The 21,435-nt window shown below is 37.9% G+C and overlaps 2 protein-coding genes and 1 pseudogene across 3 annotated transcripts; 2 read left to right on the forward strand and 1 right to left on the reverse strand.

The window, feature by feature from the left end:
- On the forward strand, window positions 7,170-7,863 carry LOC18781454 (VQ motif-containing protein 31). Its single transcript, XM_007212422.2, has one exon. It carries the CDS (start codon window positions 7,261-7,263, stop codon window positions 7,846-7,848), a length of 588 nt encoding a protein of 195 aa, XP_007212484.2. The 5' UTR covers window positions 7,170-7,260; the 3' UTR covers window positions 7,849-7,863.
- Window positions 7,928-14,485, reverse strand: LOC18779234 (uncharacterized protein At5g08430). Of its 2 annotated transcripts, none has more exons than XM_020562821.1 (6): window positions 12,927-14,485; window positions 12,308-12,367; window positions 10,518-10,568; window positions 9,321-9,391; window positions 8,874-9,151; window positions 7,928-8,512 (listed from the first exon to the last, which is right to left on the reverse strand). In XM_020562821.1, the coding sequence occupies exons 1-6, from the start codon at window positions 13,788-13,790 to the stop codon at window positions 8,094-8,096; spliced, it is 1,743 nt and encodes a 580-aa protein (XP_020418410.1). In that variant the 5' UTR covers window positions 13,791-14,485; the 3' UTR covers window positions 7,928-8,093. The 2 variants fall into 2 exon arrangements, with proteins under 2 accessions (XP_020418410.1, XP_007212198.2); XM_007212136.2 differs by having other exon boundaries at window positions 7,928-8,515.
- Window positions 17,037-19,244, forward strand: LOC18778585 (annotated as a pseudogene).

The raw sequence follows: 21,435 nt of genomic DNA on the forward strand, positions 1-21,435 counted from the left end.
CCTTAAATTCAAAGTGGCCTCTTAATGCCGTCAACCGTAACTCCGTCAACAATGCTTTCTTACTAGAGAAAATTTGCCCAACTGTAATTTTCGGATTCCAATCGCTTCGTGAAAACCCGCTGTCCAAATATGCTTCTTCATCATTTACACCGACTGCATTATACCGATTTTGTTCACCCATTTGACTCCAATAATGTTGACGAGTGGGTTCAGATTCTCCTCCTAAACGTATTTTTGGCAACTGGGCAGCTGTGTTCAAGCACCCCAAATTAGGAGGGGCAGAGTACACTGACACTTCATTTCTTTCAGTACCATTATCACCACCATGCATCTCCTCCACCTCGCTAAAATCAATCATATCCATAAAATCTGTCCCTACTTCACCTCCCAAATCAGTGACATTTGTATTATTCCAAGTTACTTCATTGCTTTCAACAATGGCAACTGAAGAATGACCCATCCGACTACTATCTGTCGTGATATGCATACTATGAACTACATCATTTGTCAGTCCTTTATCTTCTATACTCACGAGTAAGGGAGCTAGTTTTGAAGGTGTTACCTCGGAATTGTACTTCATAAAAAAATTGACATCATCATCGTCCTCAATCTTTATGTGCTTCCACTCATTCGAGGCCACCAAAACTGAGAATTTTAAGCAAACCTTGTCTTCCCTGCTGTTTGTATTACCAATCTGATGCACACGGTCCAACAGTTCAGCAAAATTGATGGTCCGTGGAACTATTAAGCCTTTTGAGTCACCCCCTTCGTATTTGCACATCTTCTTCGAGGTGACCCATTTTCCATTGTAGCACACGAGAATAACAATTGTCTCCATTTCTGACCATGACAAAACAACATTTCATTCACACAATATAACCACAATAACCATACAATACAATAGCAATATAACCACAATATAACAGCAATATATAGGCAATATAATGGCAATATAACAGCAATACGACTGTAAAATAAGAGGAACACATCAGAATCACACTATACAGATCTACTACATCAAATAGAAATTCCCAAGTTTCAAGATTCACATATCCAGACCAATCTAAATGCAATTGGTACAAACCCAGATGAATGAGCATGAATATTCAACAAAACCTAACCCAAATAAATTAAAGCCAAAACGAATTTAACACAAACCCAAACAATCAAACTATAACCCATTTCACATAATACTGATATTAAGAAAATAACCATCAACACTACCTTTTCGAGGTCGGCAATCCAGTAGAGCTTCAAGGTTGCAAGCAGCTATTCAGAAGACATAGCTAAAGGGAGGGGTTCGCGATTCCAAACAGAGAGCAAGAGATCGAATAGGGGAGAAAGGGACATAACGAAGCTAGAGAGAGACAGCTGCGCTATGAGAAACAGAGCAAAGAGAGAGACAGAGAGTTGTGCTAGAGAGACAGAGAGAGAGCCAAGAGAGAGAGAGCCAAGAGCGAGAGAGCCAAGATAGAGAGAGCCAAGAGAGACACAGAGAGCTGTGATAGACAGATACCAAAGAGAAAGAGAGTTGTGCCAGAGAGAGAGAGAGAGAGCTGTGTGAGCTTCTTCTCTCCAAAATTTCTGAACTTGTGAAAAATCAGCAATAAGTGGGCAATAATTTTATATTTATAGATGATAGTTGTACAAAAATTGGGAAGGGATGGTATTTTTAATTAAAATTATGAAATGGGTGTCATTTAGGGCTATTTCCCTATAATATATATATCTGGCTATGGCTGAGAGAGAGACAGAGAGAGAGAGAGAGAGAGAGTCTCAGTGTGACTCTCAGTGGGCGGCTTTGTAAAGTGGAGGAGTGGCCCATGATATGTTATTATAATCCCACAAAGCACCTCTTTTCTTTTCTCCTCAAATTCCGTCGCTTTCTCTGTTCTGCTCCAAACTTACATCTTTGCAGCATGTAAATCCATTAGCACCCTGGCAACAGCCTGAGAAGTTCTCATTATTCTGAATCTGATTGCCATTTTCTTGGGGCTTCTCCTCGCTTTTCTTATTATCTTCTCCATTTGGGAGCTTCTGGTCTTTTTTTTTTTTTTTTCTCCTTCTTCAGAAGATACTCCCATTTGGCCCCTCCAATTTTATCGGATGTCCCCACCGACTCTGACTACAGTAGCAGTAGCTGTGCCTCGTCTTCTTCCGGTGATCTTGGGTCCCAGAGTGTATGTGATGTTGGGGTTGATCTCGGTCTGAGTCAGCTCGTCCGGGTCGTTGGGGTTGGAGTCGGATCGGATCTCGGCGAGGATCCGATTGGTCTCCTTGATGATGTTCTGGTTGACGGCGTCGGCCTCGGAGCTACCCAGGTTGCCGACCCCGATTGTGCCTCGAAGGACAAGGATGGTGACGAAGCCACAAAGGATGGTGATTTTGATGTTGTTTGAAGGTCTTCTGGATCTGGCGGTGAGGCTCTCAATGTCCAATCAACATGGTTATCGTTGGGGTCGTTGAAATGAAAATCGAGCCTGGTATCAAACTCAATGGCCACGAACTTGTTCTTGGTTAATTGGGAGGAATTAACAAGACCCAGATAACCTCCTGGGCTTGTAGAGAAGGAAGCTGTGATATTGGAGAGACTCATGAAGACGACCCAGAAAACAAGAAGCTTTCTTGGAACCATGGCTGTGGAGAATAACATGTGGAGTTCTTGGAGGTTCAGAGAGAGAGAGACTCTGTGTGTGTGTGTTGGTTTATCTGACTGGGTTTCATCAGAGAACTCAGCCTGTTAGAGATTCGTGCTCATAACGTGTTATAAATCAAAGAATTGAGGGGAGAATTTAGGAACAGAGAATTGTTGTTCTCTTCCTTTAGTATATCTGTTTTCTCATTTCTGTGTATCCAAATAGAAGGGTGTGAGCTCCTTCCAACATGTGGGCTCCATAATTTACAACAAATTTGAGTTTCTTCGTTTTTGATGAATTGGCTTAAATATCTTGAAGAGTATGTGGAAGACTAAAGTTTGGATAGCCACATGCAAAAGTGTGATTGCTGATACAAAATTAAAAGCTCTGGTGACCATGAAGTGTGATTGCTGAAAATAAAACCAAAACCTCCTTGGAATTTTAATAATAAATAAAATAAAACCAAAACATCTAGTAAAACTTAATAATAATAATAATAATAATAAAATAATGCTACTACCCATTTGACAACAGTGTTTTTATCTCTTTAAGTAATGTGAGGTTGATATGAACTTAGAGTAGTGAGGGCAAGATAACGGGGTGTCGGGCATGGGGTGTGAGGTTGATTTTTTTTTTTTGGCTGGGTGTGTATTTTGAGGTAGTTTGGGAAGATAGTGGGGTTTTCTTAGAAATTGTGAAAATTTGAATTAGAACTTGGGGTGAACAAAGATAAGTATGGGGTCTAAATAGAAAAACTCCAAATTTAATAACACTAAAAATTGTACTATTGCAATATTCTCAAAGAGATCTTTAAAAAGAGACCAATTTTGAATTTTTCAATTAAGCCTATTGCAATTGCAATAGAGGGTTCATCACATGGCATCCTCTATTGCAATGAACTAAATCACACAATTGCAAATGAAATTTTACTATTTTAGTTCAATTTCATGCAATAAAATTACATTGATAATAATCATTGCAGATGTTCTAAATACCAATGTTTTAAATCGTGATTCTGTATCGCATCGCAAATTATGTAAGCTATTGTGTTGCGTAAAAATCAATGACGCATTGTCGTGTAAACTTTTTGGGAATATAAACATATTAATTATATATATATAATTCATATTGTAACTCTTTATAAGTAATAAAATAAAAAAAAGGCCATCCAAAAGTTTTAATTATCCTCCTCCTCATCCATAAGTTATGGGAAGATTCAACTAACTCATATATCTTCATTCTCATCAGCAAGCATTCCTCCTTGATTTTTTGATGAATTATTGAATTAACACATTAGTTATAAGTTAAATATATGAACATTTGCTTTCTGAAAAAAAAAAAAATATTTGTATATAGACTAAAAGGCCAAATATTTTGTCTGAATCTCAAGTTTATTTCCCCCATTCAAACACACTATAAGAGATTATTCTCTTTTGGATGACGGAAACAAGATCGTTAAGGATGCCAAGCAGGCACTTGGTCAACTATCTCTTTTGGGCTAAAGCTCGTTCGATGACAATGGTTAGTTTGGCAAATTGGCAATGGAAAAAATATCAACTTTTGGACTGATAGGTCCAAGGGCATTACAAAATAACTTTACTTGCGTACCCCACACATAGCCATATAGTACGAAAGTAAATTTAGAAAATTCTGGCAAAGGCTCCAACAAAACTACAACTGCAACTAGAACCTTTAACCTCTCATAAATAAAAGCTACAAGTAGAGACTACAGACACGAAATACTCAAAAAGAGTTGATACATGTATTACAACTCAAAAACCTATAACACACAAGAAGAAAATAAAGCCAATAAGCCACCATGTCAAGACAACTAAGCACCTGAATGCAACCAAAAGTGGAGATGGGCAAGTAGCATGGGGTGGGGGGGGGAAGAGGGTTGGGGAAGAAGGGGGGGAATATAAGCCATCGACTCCGAAGAGGGTGTCGACTGAATGGGTGGGAAAAGGAGGAGAGGGGAGGGGTGGGGGGGTGGGGAGGGTTGGGGAAGAAGGGGGGGAATATAAGCCATCGACTCCGAAGAGGGTGTCGACTGAAACTTTTCTCACCTTAAGGTTTTCTCTCGTTCATTTCACTAGAATTAAACTTTAATTATTTTTTACACAGTGATACATTAGTTTACCATTATGAATCAAACAATAATAATAGGGAGATTCACTATTATACCCAATATGGGGGCCCAAATTATAAAAATATCCTATATAAAATGGACTTTAGAAACACACCCAAAGCCCATTTACAACATAACAAAAAAGCTTTTAACTTCTTATAAATTACAAAACTGCCATCAATTTCTTAAAACAAGCCCAACCCCAAAATCTCATAAAAATACCCAAAGCACTCAATAGGGCATCAAAGTAATTTAATAATCAATATTAAATTCAATAAGGCCAGCTATCATTTTTTGGGTCTTTTTTGGGTTTGTTTATAGGAATTCAATTGTGTAGGGTTTATTTATAATATTAGTGCTAGAAATAGGTATATCACTAAATATCTCATAATAATATCCTTCATTTAGTGATGAAATGTACCATATAACGATTTTCGTAATTAATCAGTATTCAATCAAGAAATTTTGTCTTGATACTTAAATAAAATCATACTTGTTGTGATTGTTCAATTTGAGTTGCAAGAAAACATAGGGTTTATGTTTTAGTTTAACTCAAATTAGTGAAAGACTAACACTTACTAGATTTATGCCAACAACTAGGATCATCAATTGACATTCATTGGATCAATCCAAAATGAATTCAAGTGGACATGGAACATTGAAGAAAAATCGTCTTTTAGATCCTAATTTCTCCTAAATTTATAAATTTTACGAACTTTTGTAACTTCTCTAAATCGGTCTTTAAAAATTTAAAAATGCTATCCAACCAAGCATGGTGCATGTGATGATTTTCAACTAATGTTGCCCTATAATTGGTTATCGAGTTTATCAAAATTAATTGTGTTTCTATTACATACGACGAATGTAAGACAATTCATTGTCTTAACCATGAATTGTGGTCTTCTAATCATGTGAGGACTCGAGAGGTTTGCATGTTCAAGAAGTATACTCAAACTTACCGGATTATCTCTATATAAAAGCTATCCTAATTGTAATACGAGATAATAGAATTTCTAATTCTACATGGATTGAAACAACAACCTAATTCTAATGCAACTGGAACACTCGACTGCCCCTTGATGGGCAAGGCATTCAAGTGATGCATATATATAAAGGTCCCTTCTCTAGCAACAATACACGCTAAAACAGTTCTCACCTCATCTAGAGAAATAGCATTGCAGTGTTGCATAAAGAAGAAGATCATTTATAGTCAATATGTTTGATCAAGGTTAATGTTGAGTTATGAAAGTCTAGTACAGATTAACAACGAATTCCCACTAAAAGAAATATTGTAAAGAACATTACTCAAAAAGATTGAAACTGGAGTGGAACAAGGATAAATCGATTTTGATACCAAATAACTTTTTTTTTTCTTTTTTGGCCAAAGTTGCCAAATAAATTGGCTCTCTTATTATATAGCCTCTTCGCACGCGCTTCCACGTCTGCGAGGGTCTTTTTTTTTTTTTAGTAATTAAATTTATTTTAGAATTTAAAAAGATAATAGGTAGTTGTGTTCCATAAAAATAGGATTCATTATCTTATTTTTCTTTGAATTTTAATTTTTTTAATATGAAAAAGTGTGAATTTACCATATTATCCTCATTTAATTAATAATTTTAATTCTTAATGTTTGGATTAACCAATGACATTTTCTGGTATTTTGCTTAAGAAAAAGGCAAAGAATGATGAAACATTCAAAATACAAAAAAACAGAGACCATGTTTGGATTATATGTAGTTATACAAGTTATGTTTGGCGAGAGGCGGATAAAGGAGAATTGAAGACAACATCGAATCCTCACACCATTGAAATGACCATTATTTATTGTTTTTTTTTCTTTCGACAATAGGTATTTTTGAGTCAATACGATGTTTTAGCAAGGAAATTGGAAGTAGTTGTAGTGTTTACCACCACACCACGACCTTAGCATTTGTAATGTAAATTGCTGTACATAAAAAAGAATTTGTTTTTGATAAGTAATAAAACAAAAATAGAAAATGGAACTAACAACCGATCATGATTTGGTCAGAAATTGAAATTGGAAAGTCAAGTCCAAAAGTCAACGTGTCGGAGTCATTGGCGGTAAAAGATGAATGGCAATTTTGCTAAAAGTACAATTGTCATGTGGTTGTCCCTCCCCAAAATGGGTAATTTTGAAAACAAATGTTGTAACAAAGCAGAGGCAATTCTGGTAGTTTTGTTTACCCTCACTGGCTTCTTACTGTCCGACAGGAAACCATTCCTTCATTTTTAATCTTACCTACCTAAGCGCTAAACTAAACTAACCTAACCTCTCTCTTCTTAACTAATTTCTGTCCACCTTATTTATTAATTTGGGTCTTCCCATCTCCCTAGACCTCAATCCTTCATTCCGATTCTCAATCCCTCAATCCTTCATTCCGATTCTCAATCCGACAACTTTCATATTTATAAATATAGATGATCAAAGGTGGATAGGTTGAGGCAGTGGTTTGTGAACCCCAGCTCAATCCATAGATGGGCATGGAGACATCAGAATTAGGCATAACTACTGGTTGTAATAAGCTACCCTTGACTACTACATTCATCCAAACCGACACAAATGCCTTCCGAGAAGTAGTGCAGCGTTTAACAGGCACCAGCAGCCCGCCATCTGATCCTGCACAACAAGCACAACTCAAGAGAACGAGCGCAGGCACGATAACGAGCACCAGCATTCCTAATAATATTACTAATAGTACTGTTAGGAAGACCAAGACATGGTCATCGACGCAGACTTGCAAACTTCATGAAAGAAGACAGTACATGAAGATGAGGCCCAAGCTTGAGATAGTGAAGCCACCCACCATGACCTTTCATTCCAAGCCACCCAGTTCATCAAGTTCAAGCCCCTCAGTACCGAGCCCTTGTACAATATTCTCAAAGCTGTCTATATTGCAGCTGGAACAAGCTGAAGAAAACAAATCAACGAATACTCAAGAAGAAGAAGAGAGAGCAATTCAAGAGAGGAGATTTTACTTGCATCCATCACCCTGCGGGTGCAGGCCACCTGAACTCCTTACCTTGTTCCCTCTTACATCTCCCAAATCATGTCAAAAGGAATGATCATTTCCCACAAAAATACTTAGCCAAATGTCATCCTCTACGTCATTTCAAAATCCGTAGTATAAATTAGCATTGCATATTCAAGTACCAGCACAAATCAAATTATCTAAAATCTCAAGAATTTCCAGTAAAGCAAGCTCTAAGCATTAAAATTCATCACCATGACAGCCAAGATTGTCATATCATGCATGGAAATTTTATTCGGATAATGACAGATGAACCCTGAACTAATGACTAACCAAAATCTAATCTTTTGAAACTTTATTCGGATAAGTCTGCTGAAGAATGCGTTTCAATAATACAGCTTGATTTAGGCTCTGACCTGCCTTCCAAATTTTGAAATCTGGAGGAAAGTATTCAGCATCGCTCCATGACTTTAAGGAATCAATTGAAAAGGGACCCTGTATGTTTCCCTGGGGATCTAAATAATGCCATATCAAGCTCCCCAGCTGATCACCAGGAATCTCCTTTACGTCATATCTTTCTTCATTTTCCTCATCATTACTTAAATCAATTACCTGAGATGTTATTACCAGCTTATCCACCAGGTTCTGAAATCCCTTAGTGTCTATAATTCCATGCTTTTTCTCACCATTGCTCCTGTTTACTGAGGACTCTGTCGGTTGTTCCCGCCATTCTTGCCAAGAAGCATCATGCTTGCTTGCTGCTGAAAAATAATGAACATAAATATCATTTTTCATTTTTTTGAGATGGTATTGTTTCCTTATTTCTACCAACAACAACAACAACAATATTAATAATGATAATAATAAAATGTAATGACAAAAATAGCTAATGTTTATATTCTCAACAGGCCACCCTCACATAAAGACATGAATATTTGGGAAACGTGGGGCACGTCTAGGCAACTTGGGCCTGACATGTAGATGAATTGCCCGCTTTATACCATGTTAAACTTGGAGCGTCAAACCCAAGACCAATTGGCCATGAGTGAGGCCCAAAATTTTATTGATGCAAAGGTTTAGCATACCTGACATGAAATCATCATATTCTTAAAAACGCACCTTCAGAATCCACGCCACCTGAGGTCCGAGTTAATAGAGCTTCTTCTTCTGGTACATCACAAGTAGGAGCTGGCATATCACAAATAGGAGCTTCTGAAGCACCCCTTTGGATATCTGTTGGTGAACTGTGGTTTCTTTCTTGTACTTCATCTGGAGCATCCTTCGGTGCAACTTCTAGCTCTATTTCATCTGCAATGACTTCTGGAACCTCATGCAACAATCTTGCCTGTTCATCTGGAGTCTGAAGCAATTGTCTTCTCTCCAAGTACTCAAACAGCGTAAAATATCAACCAAGTTAAAGATCCAATGAGCAATTTCTTTCACTTCTGTTATAAAATATGAATCATATTGCCTCACTGTGAGTAAAAGTTGATTGGGCAATACTTCTGCAAATCAGGCAACATATTAAAGCATGGCATATAAGCTGTAGATATTTTGAAAGGATATTCTCGGCGCCATCCCTTTTCATTGGCTCGATCAATTAGTTTCTGTAACAAAGCAAGTTCTCTCACGAGCCACTGAAACAAATCCACCACAAGATGGAGAAAATTCACACAATCAACCTCCACTTACATCACAGGCATCAGAGAAAGTCCATAGTTTGGGTGAGAAGTGGTAGCCCCACAAGGGAGATGCCAATATAAATAAATAAATAAAAGTTAATCAATTTTCTGTTTAGAATTTAGTCCCTGATGATAAGGAATGAGCAGAATTGCAAAATATGGTTAGAGAGCTAACATATGCAGAATATGCTATATGTCTGTTGAGGGAAAAGAAGGATATCCCTTGGATCATGATTTATTTTGGACATTACATCACAACACCTATAGGATATGTCGAGAAAATAGGGAAAGAATGAGATTCCTTAATCCTAACCCTACAATGCGTTTAAATAGAATACAACTCTCATCACAATATGAAACTAAATAACAACCAAATAACTTAATTCACAAAACTAGACCGCACCCTTAAACAAACCAGGCAAACAAACATTCCGACCTACTTTGAATCATATTTATCACAAACCGGACCCTCTCTCATAAGTCAACCACCTCCCCACGCCCATCATCATCAAATGTCCTTCTATTTCTTTTCTTCCAAACTACGCAACAAATAGCCGTCACAGCACACCTCCCCAATACGACAACCCTGTTGCCCCCAAAAAAATTAAGCTTCCACATAATGATGTATTACATGAAGCAAGAGTAACCCAGCTAAAACTAAACACCCTTAGCCACAATGACAGTGCAACTAATGACTACGCAAATGATGCATGCCTTCAGCACCACATCTAAACGCAGCACACAAACAGGGAGAACATCAAAAAGACCTTCTCCTCTGAGCCATATCACAAAGGTTCATTCTCACATGAGCAGTTATCCAAGGTAACACCTGTACCATAGGTGATCCTTTACGTACAATAAACTTTTATTCTCCAACACTACCCCTCAAGCAACAGCAAAGATGTAAAAAACATTTTGGCATGGCATGCATATTATCGATAAACATCTCTTCATTTTGGGTTCATTACACACAAACAATATAAAAACTTAGCCCCTATTTGAAAAAATACACAAACTTGCAAAACACTCTGACAGAGATTCTTCTGTTGACATGAAAATTTATCTATAGTTGAATACTTACATGCTTTGTTATATCCTCGTGCAACATCTGGACCTTTTGTTGAAGCTCCACCTGTCAAAAGTTTAACAAACAGATTAAAAAGATGAAGGGTAAAATATTAGAACATATGTAGCTGACCATAAAGAGAAAAGAAAAAGACTATTCTGCACATAGATCTGATAATCAATAGCATGGCAAAGAAAATAAAAACTCCACACACCAAAGACAACCAAAATTACAAGGTTGACTACGTTCATAGAGGAGAGAATCCACAAATAAGCAGTAATAATTATAAAGGTGTTAACCTCTTTAACAGTTATCTGAAAAGTTTGCCATGAAGGAAGCCCCCACAAGGGGTAGCTGAGTAAGAGGCTCACCTGTTACCTCTGCCCTCTAGAGCGGAAGGCCCTAGGACAGTATAAATTAGTATCCCTTAATATATTGAACATAAGACAATACATGATGGCTTTCGCTCAGTAAGTATAATATCAAGCAATGAATTCCGTTGCTTCATGGTACCCACTTGCACCCTTTTGGTGGACTACGCTCAAGTCCAAGGTAATTCTTGAGTATATTTGTTAGGACTAGCTTAGCTTAGCAAACATAGCAGTAAATTTGTTATCTGAGTTTTATTTTGGTTAGTTGGGGAGGCGGGCATCTATTGATTTCTGTTGTTGTGTTCCTGATGGTTTTCTTGTCCATATTATTTTGTAATTTCTTTTTGCTCTAACAAAAATTGTTTTTTCCTATTATATCCAATTACCAACGAAATGGTTGGCCAAGCAAATAACCTTCTTCCCATTTTGATAGGTTAATAAACATTAGTATAAGAATGCCCAGCCACCATTACCTGAGTTGTATACAAAAGGACAAAGGTATATAGCCAAAAACAGAATCCAACAAAAGGTGAGATAATAACAGGTATCCTAATTCACCACTCAAACAACCACCTTAACATATTGGACATCACTTCCACAGTGGAATGTTCTACCCTTCAAAATCTATTACGTTCCCTTCTAGTCACAAGGACCAGAAAGGCACACCTTATCCAGCAAAAACTCTTGTAGAAAATATTAAACATTAGACAATCTCCAACACACAGAACTTTAGCAAAAGCACCTACTACTAAGATTCTCAATCAGAGTTTGCAACCTCCCCTAAAACCAAAAGTTATCCAATTTTAACGTGCTTAAAAGGTATTCCAAAATAACTACCTTAACCGCATTCAATACTTCTTTCCAAACTTTTACAGGTACTGGCTACCAAGGGCCATGCTAAGTAGACAAGAGATAAACAAGACCAGTTCACGCCACTAGATACATGAGAAATTCAACCACACTCATATATGGAACTGAAGGCATGCTGCCCAACTCATTGTCTGAATTCGGGAATATCTTTGGTGAGAATTTAGAAGAACAAAATCCAGAATAAAAGTACATTTAACCATAACTGGTTTCCATATTATTATGCAACTAACACCCATTCAACCATGGCATATGTGTTTGGGCATCGAAAGACGGTAATCATGTGGCACTAAACCATTTATTTTGAAACCATGAACAGACTAAATCCTTGCTTTCACCTCAAGACCTCTGTTGTGTAAGAAAAAGCTTCTTGATGGTTATATAGAGTAGATTAGCAGTTAATAAACATGTGAAAGGAAGCAAAGTTCCATAAGTTTCGCGTATGACGTGGTAACATTCTTTTTTCTATGTTTCCAAAATTCTACCTACTTTTGGCATAGGAAACATGATTTGTATCGAAGCCAAAAAAGAAGGGAAATTTTACAGGGACAAGAAATTAGCAGTTACCACTGTAAGACTCTTGAGCAACCCATCTTTTATTCTTTGACGCAAATCCTCACATTCTTCCTGCAAAGCAACCAGCAGAAATGGTTAGGCAAGATAAATAAAACATGCACAATTATATTAACGAATGCCAGAACCTGATGCATACTTAAAAGAAGGAATTACTGACAGAAGGCTTTTGAGGAATTTCACAAGAACAGGGTAAGAAATGCACCAACAAATGAAACATACATTAATCTCATTTTAAACAGGGAAGATTCAGCGTGTGTGACATTAGAACAATAAGCTTGGTATCAAGTATTGAATTATAGGATATATCATTTAAGGGAGGTCTTGGGCGACACAGTGTTAATTTAATCAGCACAAAGGGTTTTTGTAAAAGGGAGGCAAATTTTCAAGATCGATTTTTCAAAAGGCTAAGGTTTTAAGACAATATGGAGTGGAGGTGGAGTTTTATTGTGGAGAAGAAAAATTTGTTTGGCAGGCAGCGTATTCATCTGAAATTATTAAAATAACCCTAATTTAGAATTGTTCCCAAAAAAACACCAATTGGCATTTGAGGAACTAGATAGCAGCAACAGGAGTGATCCATTAAGTAGATTGATTAGATTTCGGGTTTTACCGGGGAGAAGTTATCATCGGACAGCTCGGAAATTTGGACTTGTTTTGGGAGGGCGAGACCGGAAAGCCGAAGAAGAACTCCTCTGTTGCTGCTGCTTACATTATCATCATGAACAACACCTGTAACTTGGAGAAGCTGGTGAGAGTTCTTCTGCGAGATGTCATTAGGGTCGGCCTTGATTCTGACAAGGCTTCCCACAACTTTAGCCTCCTCAAACAACGCTTGATTTTGTGGCTGCTGCTGCTGCTGCTCCTGCTGATTGTGAAGAAGAAGAAGATGCTCCACCAAAGACCTCCGCAAATACACCAGCTTTATGTTCTCGGGGATGACGGCCGCAAAACAGCTTTTGCTTTTTGGAGGACAAGCAGAATCGATTCTCTTGGGATTTTTCTGCTTCCGCTGTCGAGGTTGCGATTGAGAAATGTTGTCGTCTGCTGAGCCTAAGAAGTAATTGGAAAAGGGGTTTTCGTCGTCGTCGTCGTTTTCGTGGTCGTCGGTTGAGTCGTCTTGTTGATTTTCGGCGAAATGTTGGTGGAGCAAGTCGTAGATTTTGACTCGGCCAATGGTTTTGCGGCCGAAGAGCGAGTGGAGGGTGTCGTCGCAGACGATTCTCTTCTTCTTGGTGGGGTGCTGAAGCTTGTGTTGATTGACGTAGTCGGTGATGATGGAGGCGACGTCGTATTGCGAGATTGGATTGCTGGTGTCTCTGCCAATCGATTCCAGAAACTCAAAGAGCCGCCTGGAGCCCCACCCGGTAAACTCCACTTGTTTCTTGGACCGGACCCGTTTGCTTTGTCTGAACGGAGTCGAATTCGGATCCGGGTTTGGAGTCGGATCCACCATCCAACTGAATGAACAATCCATCGATCAAATCAAAACCACCTTCTTGTTCTTCTTGTACCTCCACAGCGAAAACGCTCACAGACTCACATAGTGAAGAAGAAACTGAACAATGATGACGTTGGCCAGTTAGACGCTTTTACGCCTATTCAGGCACACCTGGCTGCCCACGTCAACAACAAATCGCCACATGTCTCTTCTTTTCAGTTCCTCTTCAATTAAATTAAATAAATAAATTTGAATTTCCGAAGAACACTTTCTTCTTTTCTTTCTTTCTTTCTTTCTTTGTACAATCAATTTGGTAACTATTTGGTACAAGTGGAATCAATCCAATATAGGGCGGCCTCGTCGGAATCAATCTACTCAGCTGCATGGAACCGCCTTCCTGAAAAGACCCACCTTTTTTCGGTTTTTTCTTTCCTTCATCGGATTTTTCCGACAATGTAAATGTTTTTTTTTTAAAATGCAAAAAGGAGAATTACAAACTAAAATCTCGCGAGGACGGAGGTCAAAAGAGGTCAAAAAAGAAAGCGGAGGAACAGAATGAGGGAATGTGGTTTCGATTTGAATGGGGGAAATGTAAATTTGATTTTTTTTTTTTTTTTAAGTTTTTTTCCCAAATAAATTGACTTAAATTTTTTTAAATAAACCGTTGGATTGTAAAATAAATTTAACTTGAAGTGTTGATTTATTATCACGTACTAGCCTCTCTGCACGTGCTTCCGCGCTTGCGAGAGGCATTTTTTTAAAAAAAAATTAAATTATTTTTAGAATTAAAAAGTGTTCCATAAAAATAGGATCTATTGTTTTTTATTTAATTTTAATTTTTTATAAAAAGTGTGAATTTACCATATTATCCTCATTTAATTAATAAGTTTAGTTCTTAATGTTTACATTAACCAAGGATATTTTTTGGTATTTTGAATGTTTCACCATTCTCTGCCTTTTGCTTTATATATATAGATAGATGTACATAAAATTTGAGAATCCGAAAAGATTTCATCTCACATCATTATTATTTCTTATTTGCACACAATTCAAAATCTAACATGATAAGATTTCATCTCATTTTCAATCGTTGGATTGGATTCTCTTACCTCAATCTCAATCATCAAATTCTTATCTCAAATATCATCTATGTTTATACCATATCTTATCGGCCAATTACTTGGCGACATGTGGAACATGGGACCCACAAAGGGGGTCCACAAAGACTAGTGAAGTACTAAGGCCCATGAATTACCATCGGCGGTAGGTGAGCTTCGGCAACCTATCCTACTGATCTGGCCGACGAAGGCGCCTCACAAAGTTATCACTTACATGGACACGTGGCAACCTCTCGGGAAATGCCCAAAGTCTCACATTGACAGACAACTCGAGGTGCACACCCTCTAAAAGTCTATAAATAGAGGCACAAGTCTCCAAAAGCAAGGTAACAGTAACATTCGGCTACTTAGCCCTTACTCTATCAAAATCATTATTCATTTCGTTCTTAAAGTTAACTTAAGCATCAAAGAGCCTTTGACTGATACCACAGCAATACCCAAGGTCTTATCGTTTGTTATCTGTCTTGTTGATCGTCCAAGTCTGCCGAAAAGCTTGAGACCCGAGACTATTAGCGCCACTAGTCATCGTCATCGACAACACTAATAATTATTGAAAATTTTAAAAAACCCAAGTTTGTTAACCATCAGTAATAGACGTTGGTAATAATCGGCACGTAGCCTATTCTATTTCCTTAATTATTAGCCATCGGCAATAGGATAATAAGCATCACATGCAAACACTATTATTTACGATTAAATTCGCATAATCATATGCATAAAAAAAAAAAAAAAACAAGTAGGTTATTATAAAAGAACGGTCGAACGACCCCAAAATATATGTTTTTTAAAATAAAATAAATTAAAAAAGCCTTTCGCCACGCTCTTTAAAGTATTAGAAATACATATCCACAAGTAGTTGATAAATAAAAAAGCTTCAAATCATTCCCTAGACAGTTTTTTCAATCAAAGCAGGCACAACATCCTCAGCAGCAACAGGGTCCGGTAGAGCTCCTTCTGTCTTCTCGGGAACGGCATCTCCATCAATCGTCTTCTGGGAGGCATCTTCGCCTTCATATTCTTCTATCATTTCCTCTGTTAGGTCTTTCGACAGAGACGACATCTCTCCCATGAAGTTCTTATTCAGCTTATGGCCTGGGTTGAAGCGCTTGAACCTATAAATAAGGTCGTCACACTCCATGCCAACTTCTTTATCTATAAGAGTCGCAAAATCCTTTGACAAACGATAATTGGCAATGGCTTTTGCCACTACTGCTTCCACTTATTCGGCTCTCACTCGCTCCACAGCATATACCGCCACCTCCACTGTCGCCTATGCCACTTCGGCATCCCTAGCCGCTTTGATCGCTGCATCCAGATTAAACCTCATCTCTTCAAGTTTGGCCTCAAAAGCTTGCACCTACCGTTTGGCAACCTCTTTATCCTTGAGAAAATGGGCATAAGCTTGCAATGTGATACCAATAGCAACCTATGAACGAAGCCTCTACTTCGATCCACCACCAACGTGCTGCTTAAAGTTGCCTTTACTTTTGTTGGTGTAAAGTGCTTCCTCTTCAGCTTTTAATGAGACCCCTCCCATTTTTTTAGCCATAGCTTCTTGATCGGCAAGCAAATTTTCAAACTCAACAAGTGATGGTTGAGTATGCCACCTTTTCACATCGGCAACAAAGCCTCGGTATTCGGGTCTCAGACCATGAATAATTATTCTTTTTATCCTAGATTCCACAATAGCAGCAGTAGGATCTAAATCAGAAATTTCACGGCATATGGACTTTACCTTGTGCAAGTACTGAGCAATTGTCATGTCGCGTTGTGCAACGGATAGCAGCTCGTTCTTAAGAAGTTGTAGTCTTGTGTCATTCCTTTTTGAAAAAAGTGTTGCAAAGGTGTCCCATGCTTCCTTTGGTGTTTTGGCTTTCCTTATGTGCTCCAACATTTCTTCTTCAATTGTTGTCTTTAGGGAAAACATAGCTTTACCTGCTTTGATCTTCCACTTACGCAAAGTGTCACTCTTGCCTTCTCGTGGTTGTGTAACATCATTGCCCCCGACGACATCCCAAAAATCTTGACCTTGCAAATAAGACTCCATACATGTTGCCCATGTGTTGTAATTTTTGTTGTTGAGCTTCATGAGTCCTCCAACTACGTGAAGATCACCCATCGTGTCGGCATAATTCAGACAGTACCGAACAAGCTTCATCTAAAGATGCAAACTTGTAGAGACAAACTCTTCACGACTCAAGAAAGCTTCTGCAGAATCAGTCACTAACTGTATCGCTCTGATACCAATTGTTGAGCAAATTAGAGTACACAACTCTAATATAGACTTGTTGGAGACAAAACAAGTAAACAATTTACTTGTATTAGACTCACAAAATATTACAACAAGACAACTCTCAAAGGAAACACCAACTCTTACAAGCACTTTTTCTCACTTCTAAAGACAAACTCTAAAACACTCACACTTCTCACAAAGACTACTTAGTTCTATAGCTTATTGCTCAGTCTTCTTATTGATACTCTTCACTTCTTGATTGGTTGATTATACAATGCATGGCTTCATGCCTATTTATAGTTGTTCCTAGCCGACTTTGCCAAGTTTCACCGACTTGGGACTTCTTCTCCTAGCCACATATTGTTTCTTCTCTAGATAATTCTCCAAGCTTCAATTTGGCTACAAACTTGCTTACTCCACCGACTTGGGCTTTTATACTTCAGTTATTACTTTCGTTTTCTCCTAGATTGATCTACATATATATATTTTTATTCTAGATATTTGTAGTGGTAACAGACATTATCACCTTGTTGTTTACACTTATGGTGCTTCTAGAACATTATAGAGATTGCTCCTCAAAATGGGCTGAGCTGGGGTTGATATTTTAACAATTCTTGGGTCATGTGCTGCAATTTTGGCTCTTTGGCTTTTGAGGCAAATCCATGCGGTTATTTTCAAGTATGGTTTCAGTGGGAATGTGATTTTAGAGAGTTCACTTGTTGACATATATGGGAAATGTGGGGTTATGAGGGATGCTCGTGGAATATTTGATGAGATCCAGAATCCAAATGACATATCTTGGAATATAACTGTGAGGCAGTATCTCGAGATGGGTGATGGAAAAGATGCAATAATGATGTTTTTTCAGATGTTTGCGGCAGCTGTACGACCATTGAATTTCACATTTTCTAGTACTCTTGTTGCTTGTTGGAGTATTTGTGCACTTGAAGAGGGAATGCAGATTCATGGAGCTATAATTAAAATAGGTTTTGAAAATGATATGGTTGTTTTGAGCTCCCTTATCAATATGTACTCCAAGTGTGGGTAACTAGAGAATGCTTGTGCAATTTTCGATCAGCCCAAGTCGAAAAATTTGATTTATGGGACTTCAATTGTTTTAGGATATTCAATGAGTGGACAAACATGGAAGGCAAGGGAGTTATCCAATGAAATGCCTAAACTCAATGTGGTAACTTGGAATGCAATGTTGGCAAGGTACACTCATTACTTCCAGTAGGAAGAGGTCCTGATGGTGAACACAACGAAAAATATAGACCAAGTCACTCTTTGGTTAAGCCTCAAGGTGTGTGCTAGCCTTTCGGATGTTGAAATAGGAAAACAGGTTCATGGATTCATTTACCGACATGGTTTCTGTTCCTTTATCTTCGTTAGAAATGGCCTTCTTGACATGTATGGTGAATGTGGGAACTTGAGAGGTACCAAAACAGACTGGTTTCACCAAATCAGGCAACATCAAGATAGAGTTTCTTGGAATGCTTTCTTGTGTAGCTATGCTCATCATGGCCAGAGCGAACTAGCTATGACAATATTTGTGAAATGCAATTGGAGGAAACACCTTATGAGTTTATGTTTGCAATTCTCCTAGAAGCTTGTGCAAATATTTTTGCACTTGACCAATGAAAACAAATTCATTGTTTCATGATCAGAAATGGTTACACAATCGATAGTGTGGTCAAAGGGGCATTAGTTGACATGTATTCCAAGTGTCGTTCTATTGAGTATGCTATCATGGTTTTCAAAGAGAGAGCTTCAAGAGATGTAATTCTGTGGAACTCCATGATTTTGGGATGCTGTCACAACTATAAGGGGAGAGAAATACTTAAATTGTTTGGTTTGATGGAGAAGTAACATTTCAAGGTGTTTTACATGCTTGTACATATGAAAGTCTTGTTGAGTTGGGTGGGCGGTATTTTGATTCGATCCAATGAGTACAGTACTATACCTAGATTAGAGCACTATGAGTGCATGGTTGAACTCTATAGCCAATGGGGGTACATGGATGAGCTTGAAAATTTTGTAAAGAAAATGTCATTTGATCCAACAGTCCCAGGTAGTGATTGCCAACGTTGCAGATTTGGAAGCTTAAACCACTACCTTGTCGAAAACATTCTACATTGAATGAAATTTGTTTGACGTAATGTCTGAGGCAACATTATTTGTTGGTCATGCGAAAATGATTGTGTTCACCCGTCTAGATTTAGTTCCTGTGATGGTAGGTTAAAATCAAGTCTACTTTCTTCTGTGTGCGAGCGTGCCATTGATAGCAATTAAAAACCCTAACAGACTTATGAAAAATAGATAACTTGCGCCCTAAGTTACTGAGTTTAGACAAGTGATTGTGAATTTGGGTAGGGAATATCTCTCAAGTAAGTTCTTTTCTTGCCTCAGACTGGTGAGGATTTTACAATTTCCCACAGTAAACTAGTAGTTCTGGCCAAAATGAATATTGAAAATAAATCAAACTATTTCAAAGATAAATGCCTATTACACAATTTAAAACAAAAGGGGACTGCCACGTCTGAAAGGACTGCAAAACATTGGGCTTCGATTTCTGCTTGGATTGTTGCCTATGATTCAGGCTAGACTGGATGTATCTGTGCTAGATTCAAACGTCAGCACCTTCAACTGATGGGGTTCAGCTGGAAATCGATACCAATGTTGAGATTGGCATAGCTTTAATCTATTTAGCCATGGAGAGGCTTGTTGGATGGGCAAAACTAGGATTTCTTCAATATGGATTGGATTGGAAGTGGCTGGATTGACGATCTCTAGTCCAGAACTATACTTCAGCATCTATTCTGCTTAATTATGGGTCACCTGCGATCTGTTCTGATGATTCTCAGACATCAAGGTATTTCTGTAAATTTGTTTAGGTTTTCATATTATGAAAAACGTGAATTCTGCTCGATTGGTCTATGCTTAACCAAATTTGTAACGAGAGAAATCTTGTTTCCTTTGTGAGCTGCCTCCCTGAGTTGAGTTGGAGTCAGAAGTCTGAGTTTTGCCTGTTTTGTTTAGGAGCTGGATGAATTTTCAAACCAAGTGGTCTGATAGCTTTAGAGTCTGAAGGCCCTTTTGAGATTGTATGATATTGTTTGAGTTTGTCAAAATGACTGAGAATTTTTGTTTTGATTGAATTTTTGGCTGTCATCTATCCTGTTCACCTCCTCTCATATTTATAGAGAATCTGAATGAGGGATTATTCTTTAATATCTAGAGGACGTATTTGAGAGGATCCTCTGCTCTAGTGCCAAAAAGGGGTGATGGTTAGTCTGACAAGAAAGGAAGCCCCCATCAAAAGTTAGTTTTCATGATCATCAATTTTGATCTTCTGACAACCAACTCTCTTATCTCTTGTTTATCTCTTGTAAACCTAACTTGCACTGATACAAAAACCCTCACAAGCATAGGAAGGAAACTTGACCCTCTTTTCTGGCATTAAATGGTTATGGGTGGGTGGGGGGGGAGGGGGGGTGGTGAGATGGTGTGGTTTCCGATTTAACCTTTCTACAAACTCTCCATCATGTCCTCTGCTCTGTTGAAATCTTAACTTTAAAGTCACGTGGGCTTTTGTGGAGAGAGATTTTCCCCAAAATATGCTGCCCTGATTTCTGAATTTGTGATCAACGGTGATGACCAAACTTTGGGCCTTTGGAGACATTATAAGCTGGGTTTAATTTTAGACCAATTAAATCTGATTTTGCAGATTAAGTGCCCGTTTGACATTGTTTATTTGGAGTGATAAGTGATTTTTAAAAAAATTTGGGAAGCCCAGCTTATTTGGTAAACTATGAGAAAATCACTTATTATTAAAAATTGTTGTGAGAGAAAGCTATAAGTGAAAGCAGCTAATGAAGTACTTTCATTCTCTGATTATGCAGGAATCAGTTTCAAATAGACGCTGATTTTAATGATTATGTGACAATCAATTTCTGATTATGCCAGAAATTAGTACCAACAACACTTTTAACAAAAAGTTTACCAAACGCCAAACTGCTTTATCTCACAGCTAATTTATCTCATAACAACTCTTACAGTGATTATTTTCATAGCACAACAATGCCAAACTGGCCCTAAATCACCACTAATAGCAATTAATTTTAAAGCTGTAAAAATATTTCTTGTAATTGGTTCACAAGGGTCTGGGCTTCTAAACTAATCTGACTTTTGATTTTGGTGACACAAAGCCCAAGCCACTACTTTCGACATGGGCCAATAGTTAGTTGGGCTGGTGCGTGGAATTTAAGCCGAAACAGATTATTTTTTGGGAGATTCATTATAATATCCAATATAGGAACCCAAAATTATA

This window comes from Prunus persica, chromosome G4 (genome assembly GCF_000346465.2).
Source record: "Prunus persica cultivar Lovell chromosome G4, Prunus_persica_NCBIv2, whole genome shotgun sequence".
NCBI classification, from domain to species: domain Eukaryota; kingdom Viridiplantae; phylum Streptophyta; class Magnoliopsida; order Rosales; family Rosaceae; genus Prunus; species Prunus persica.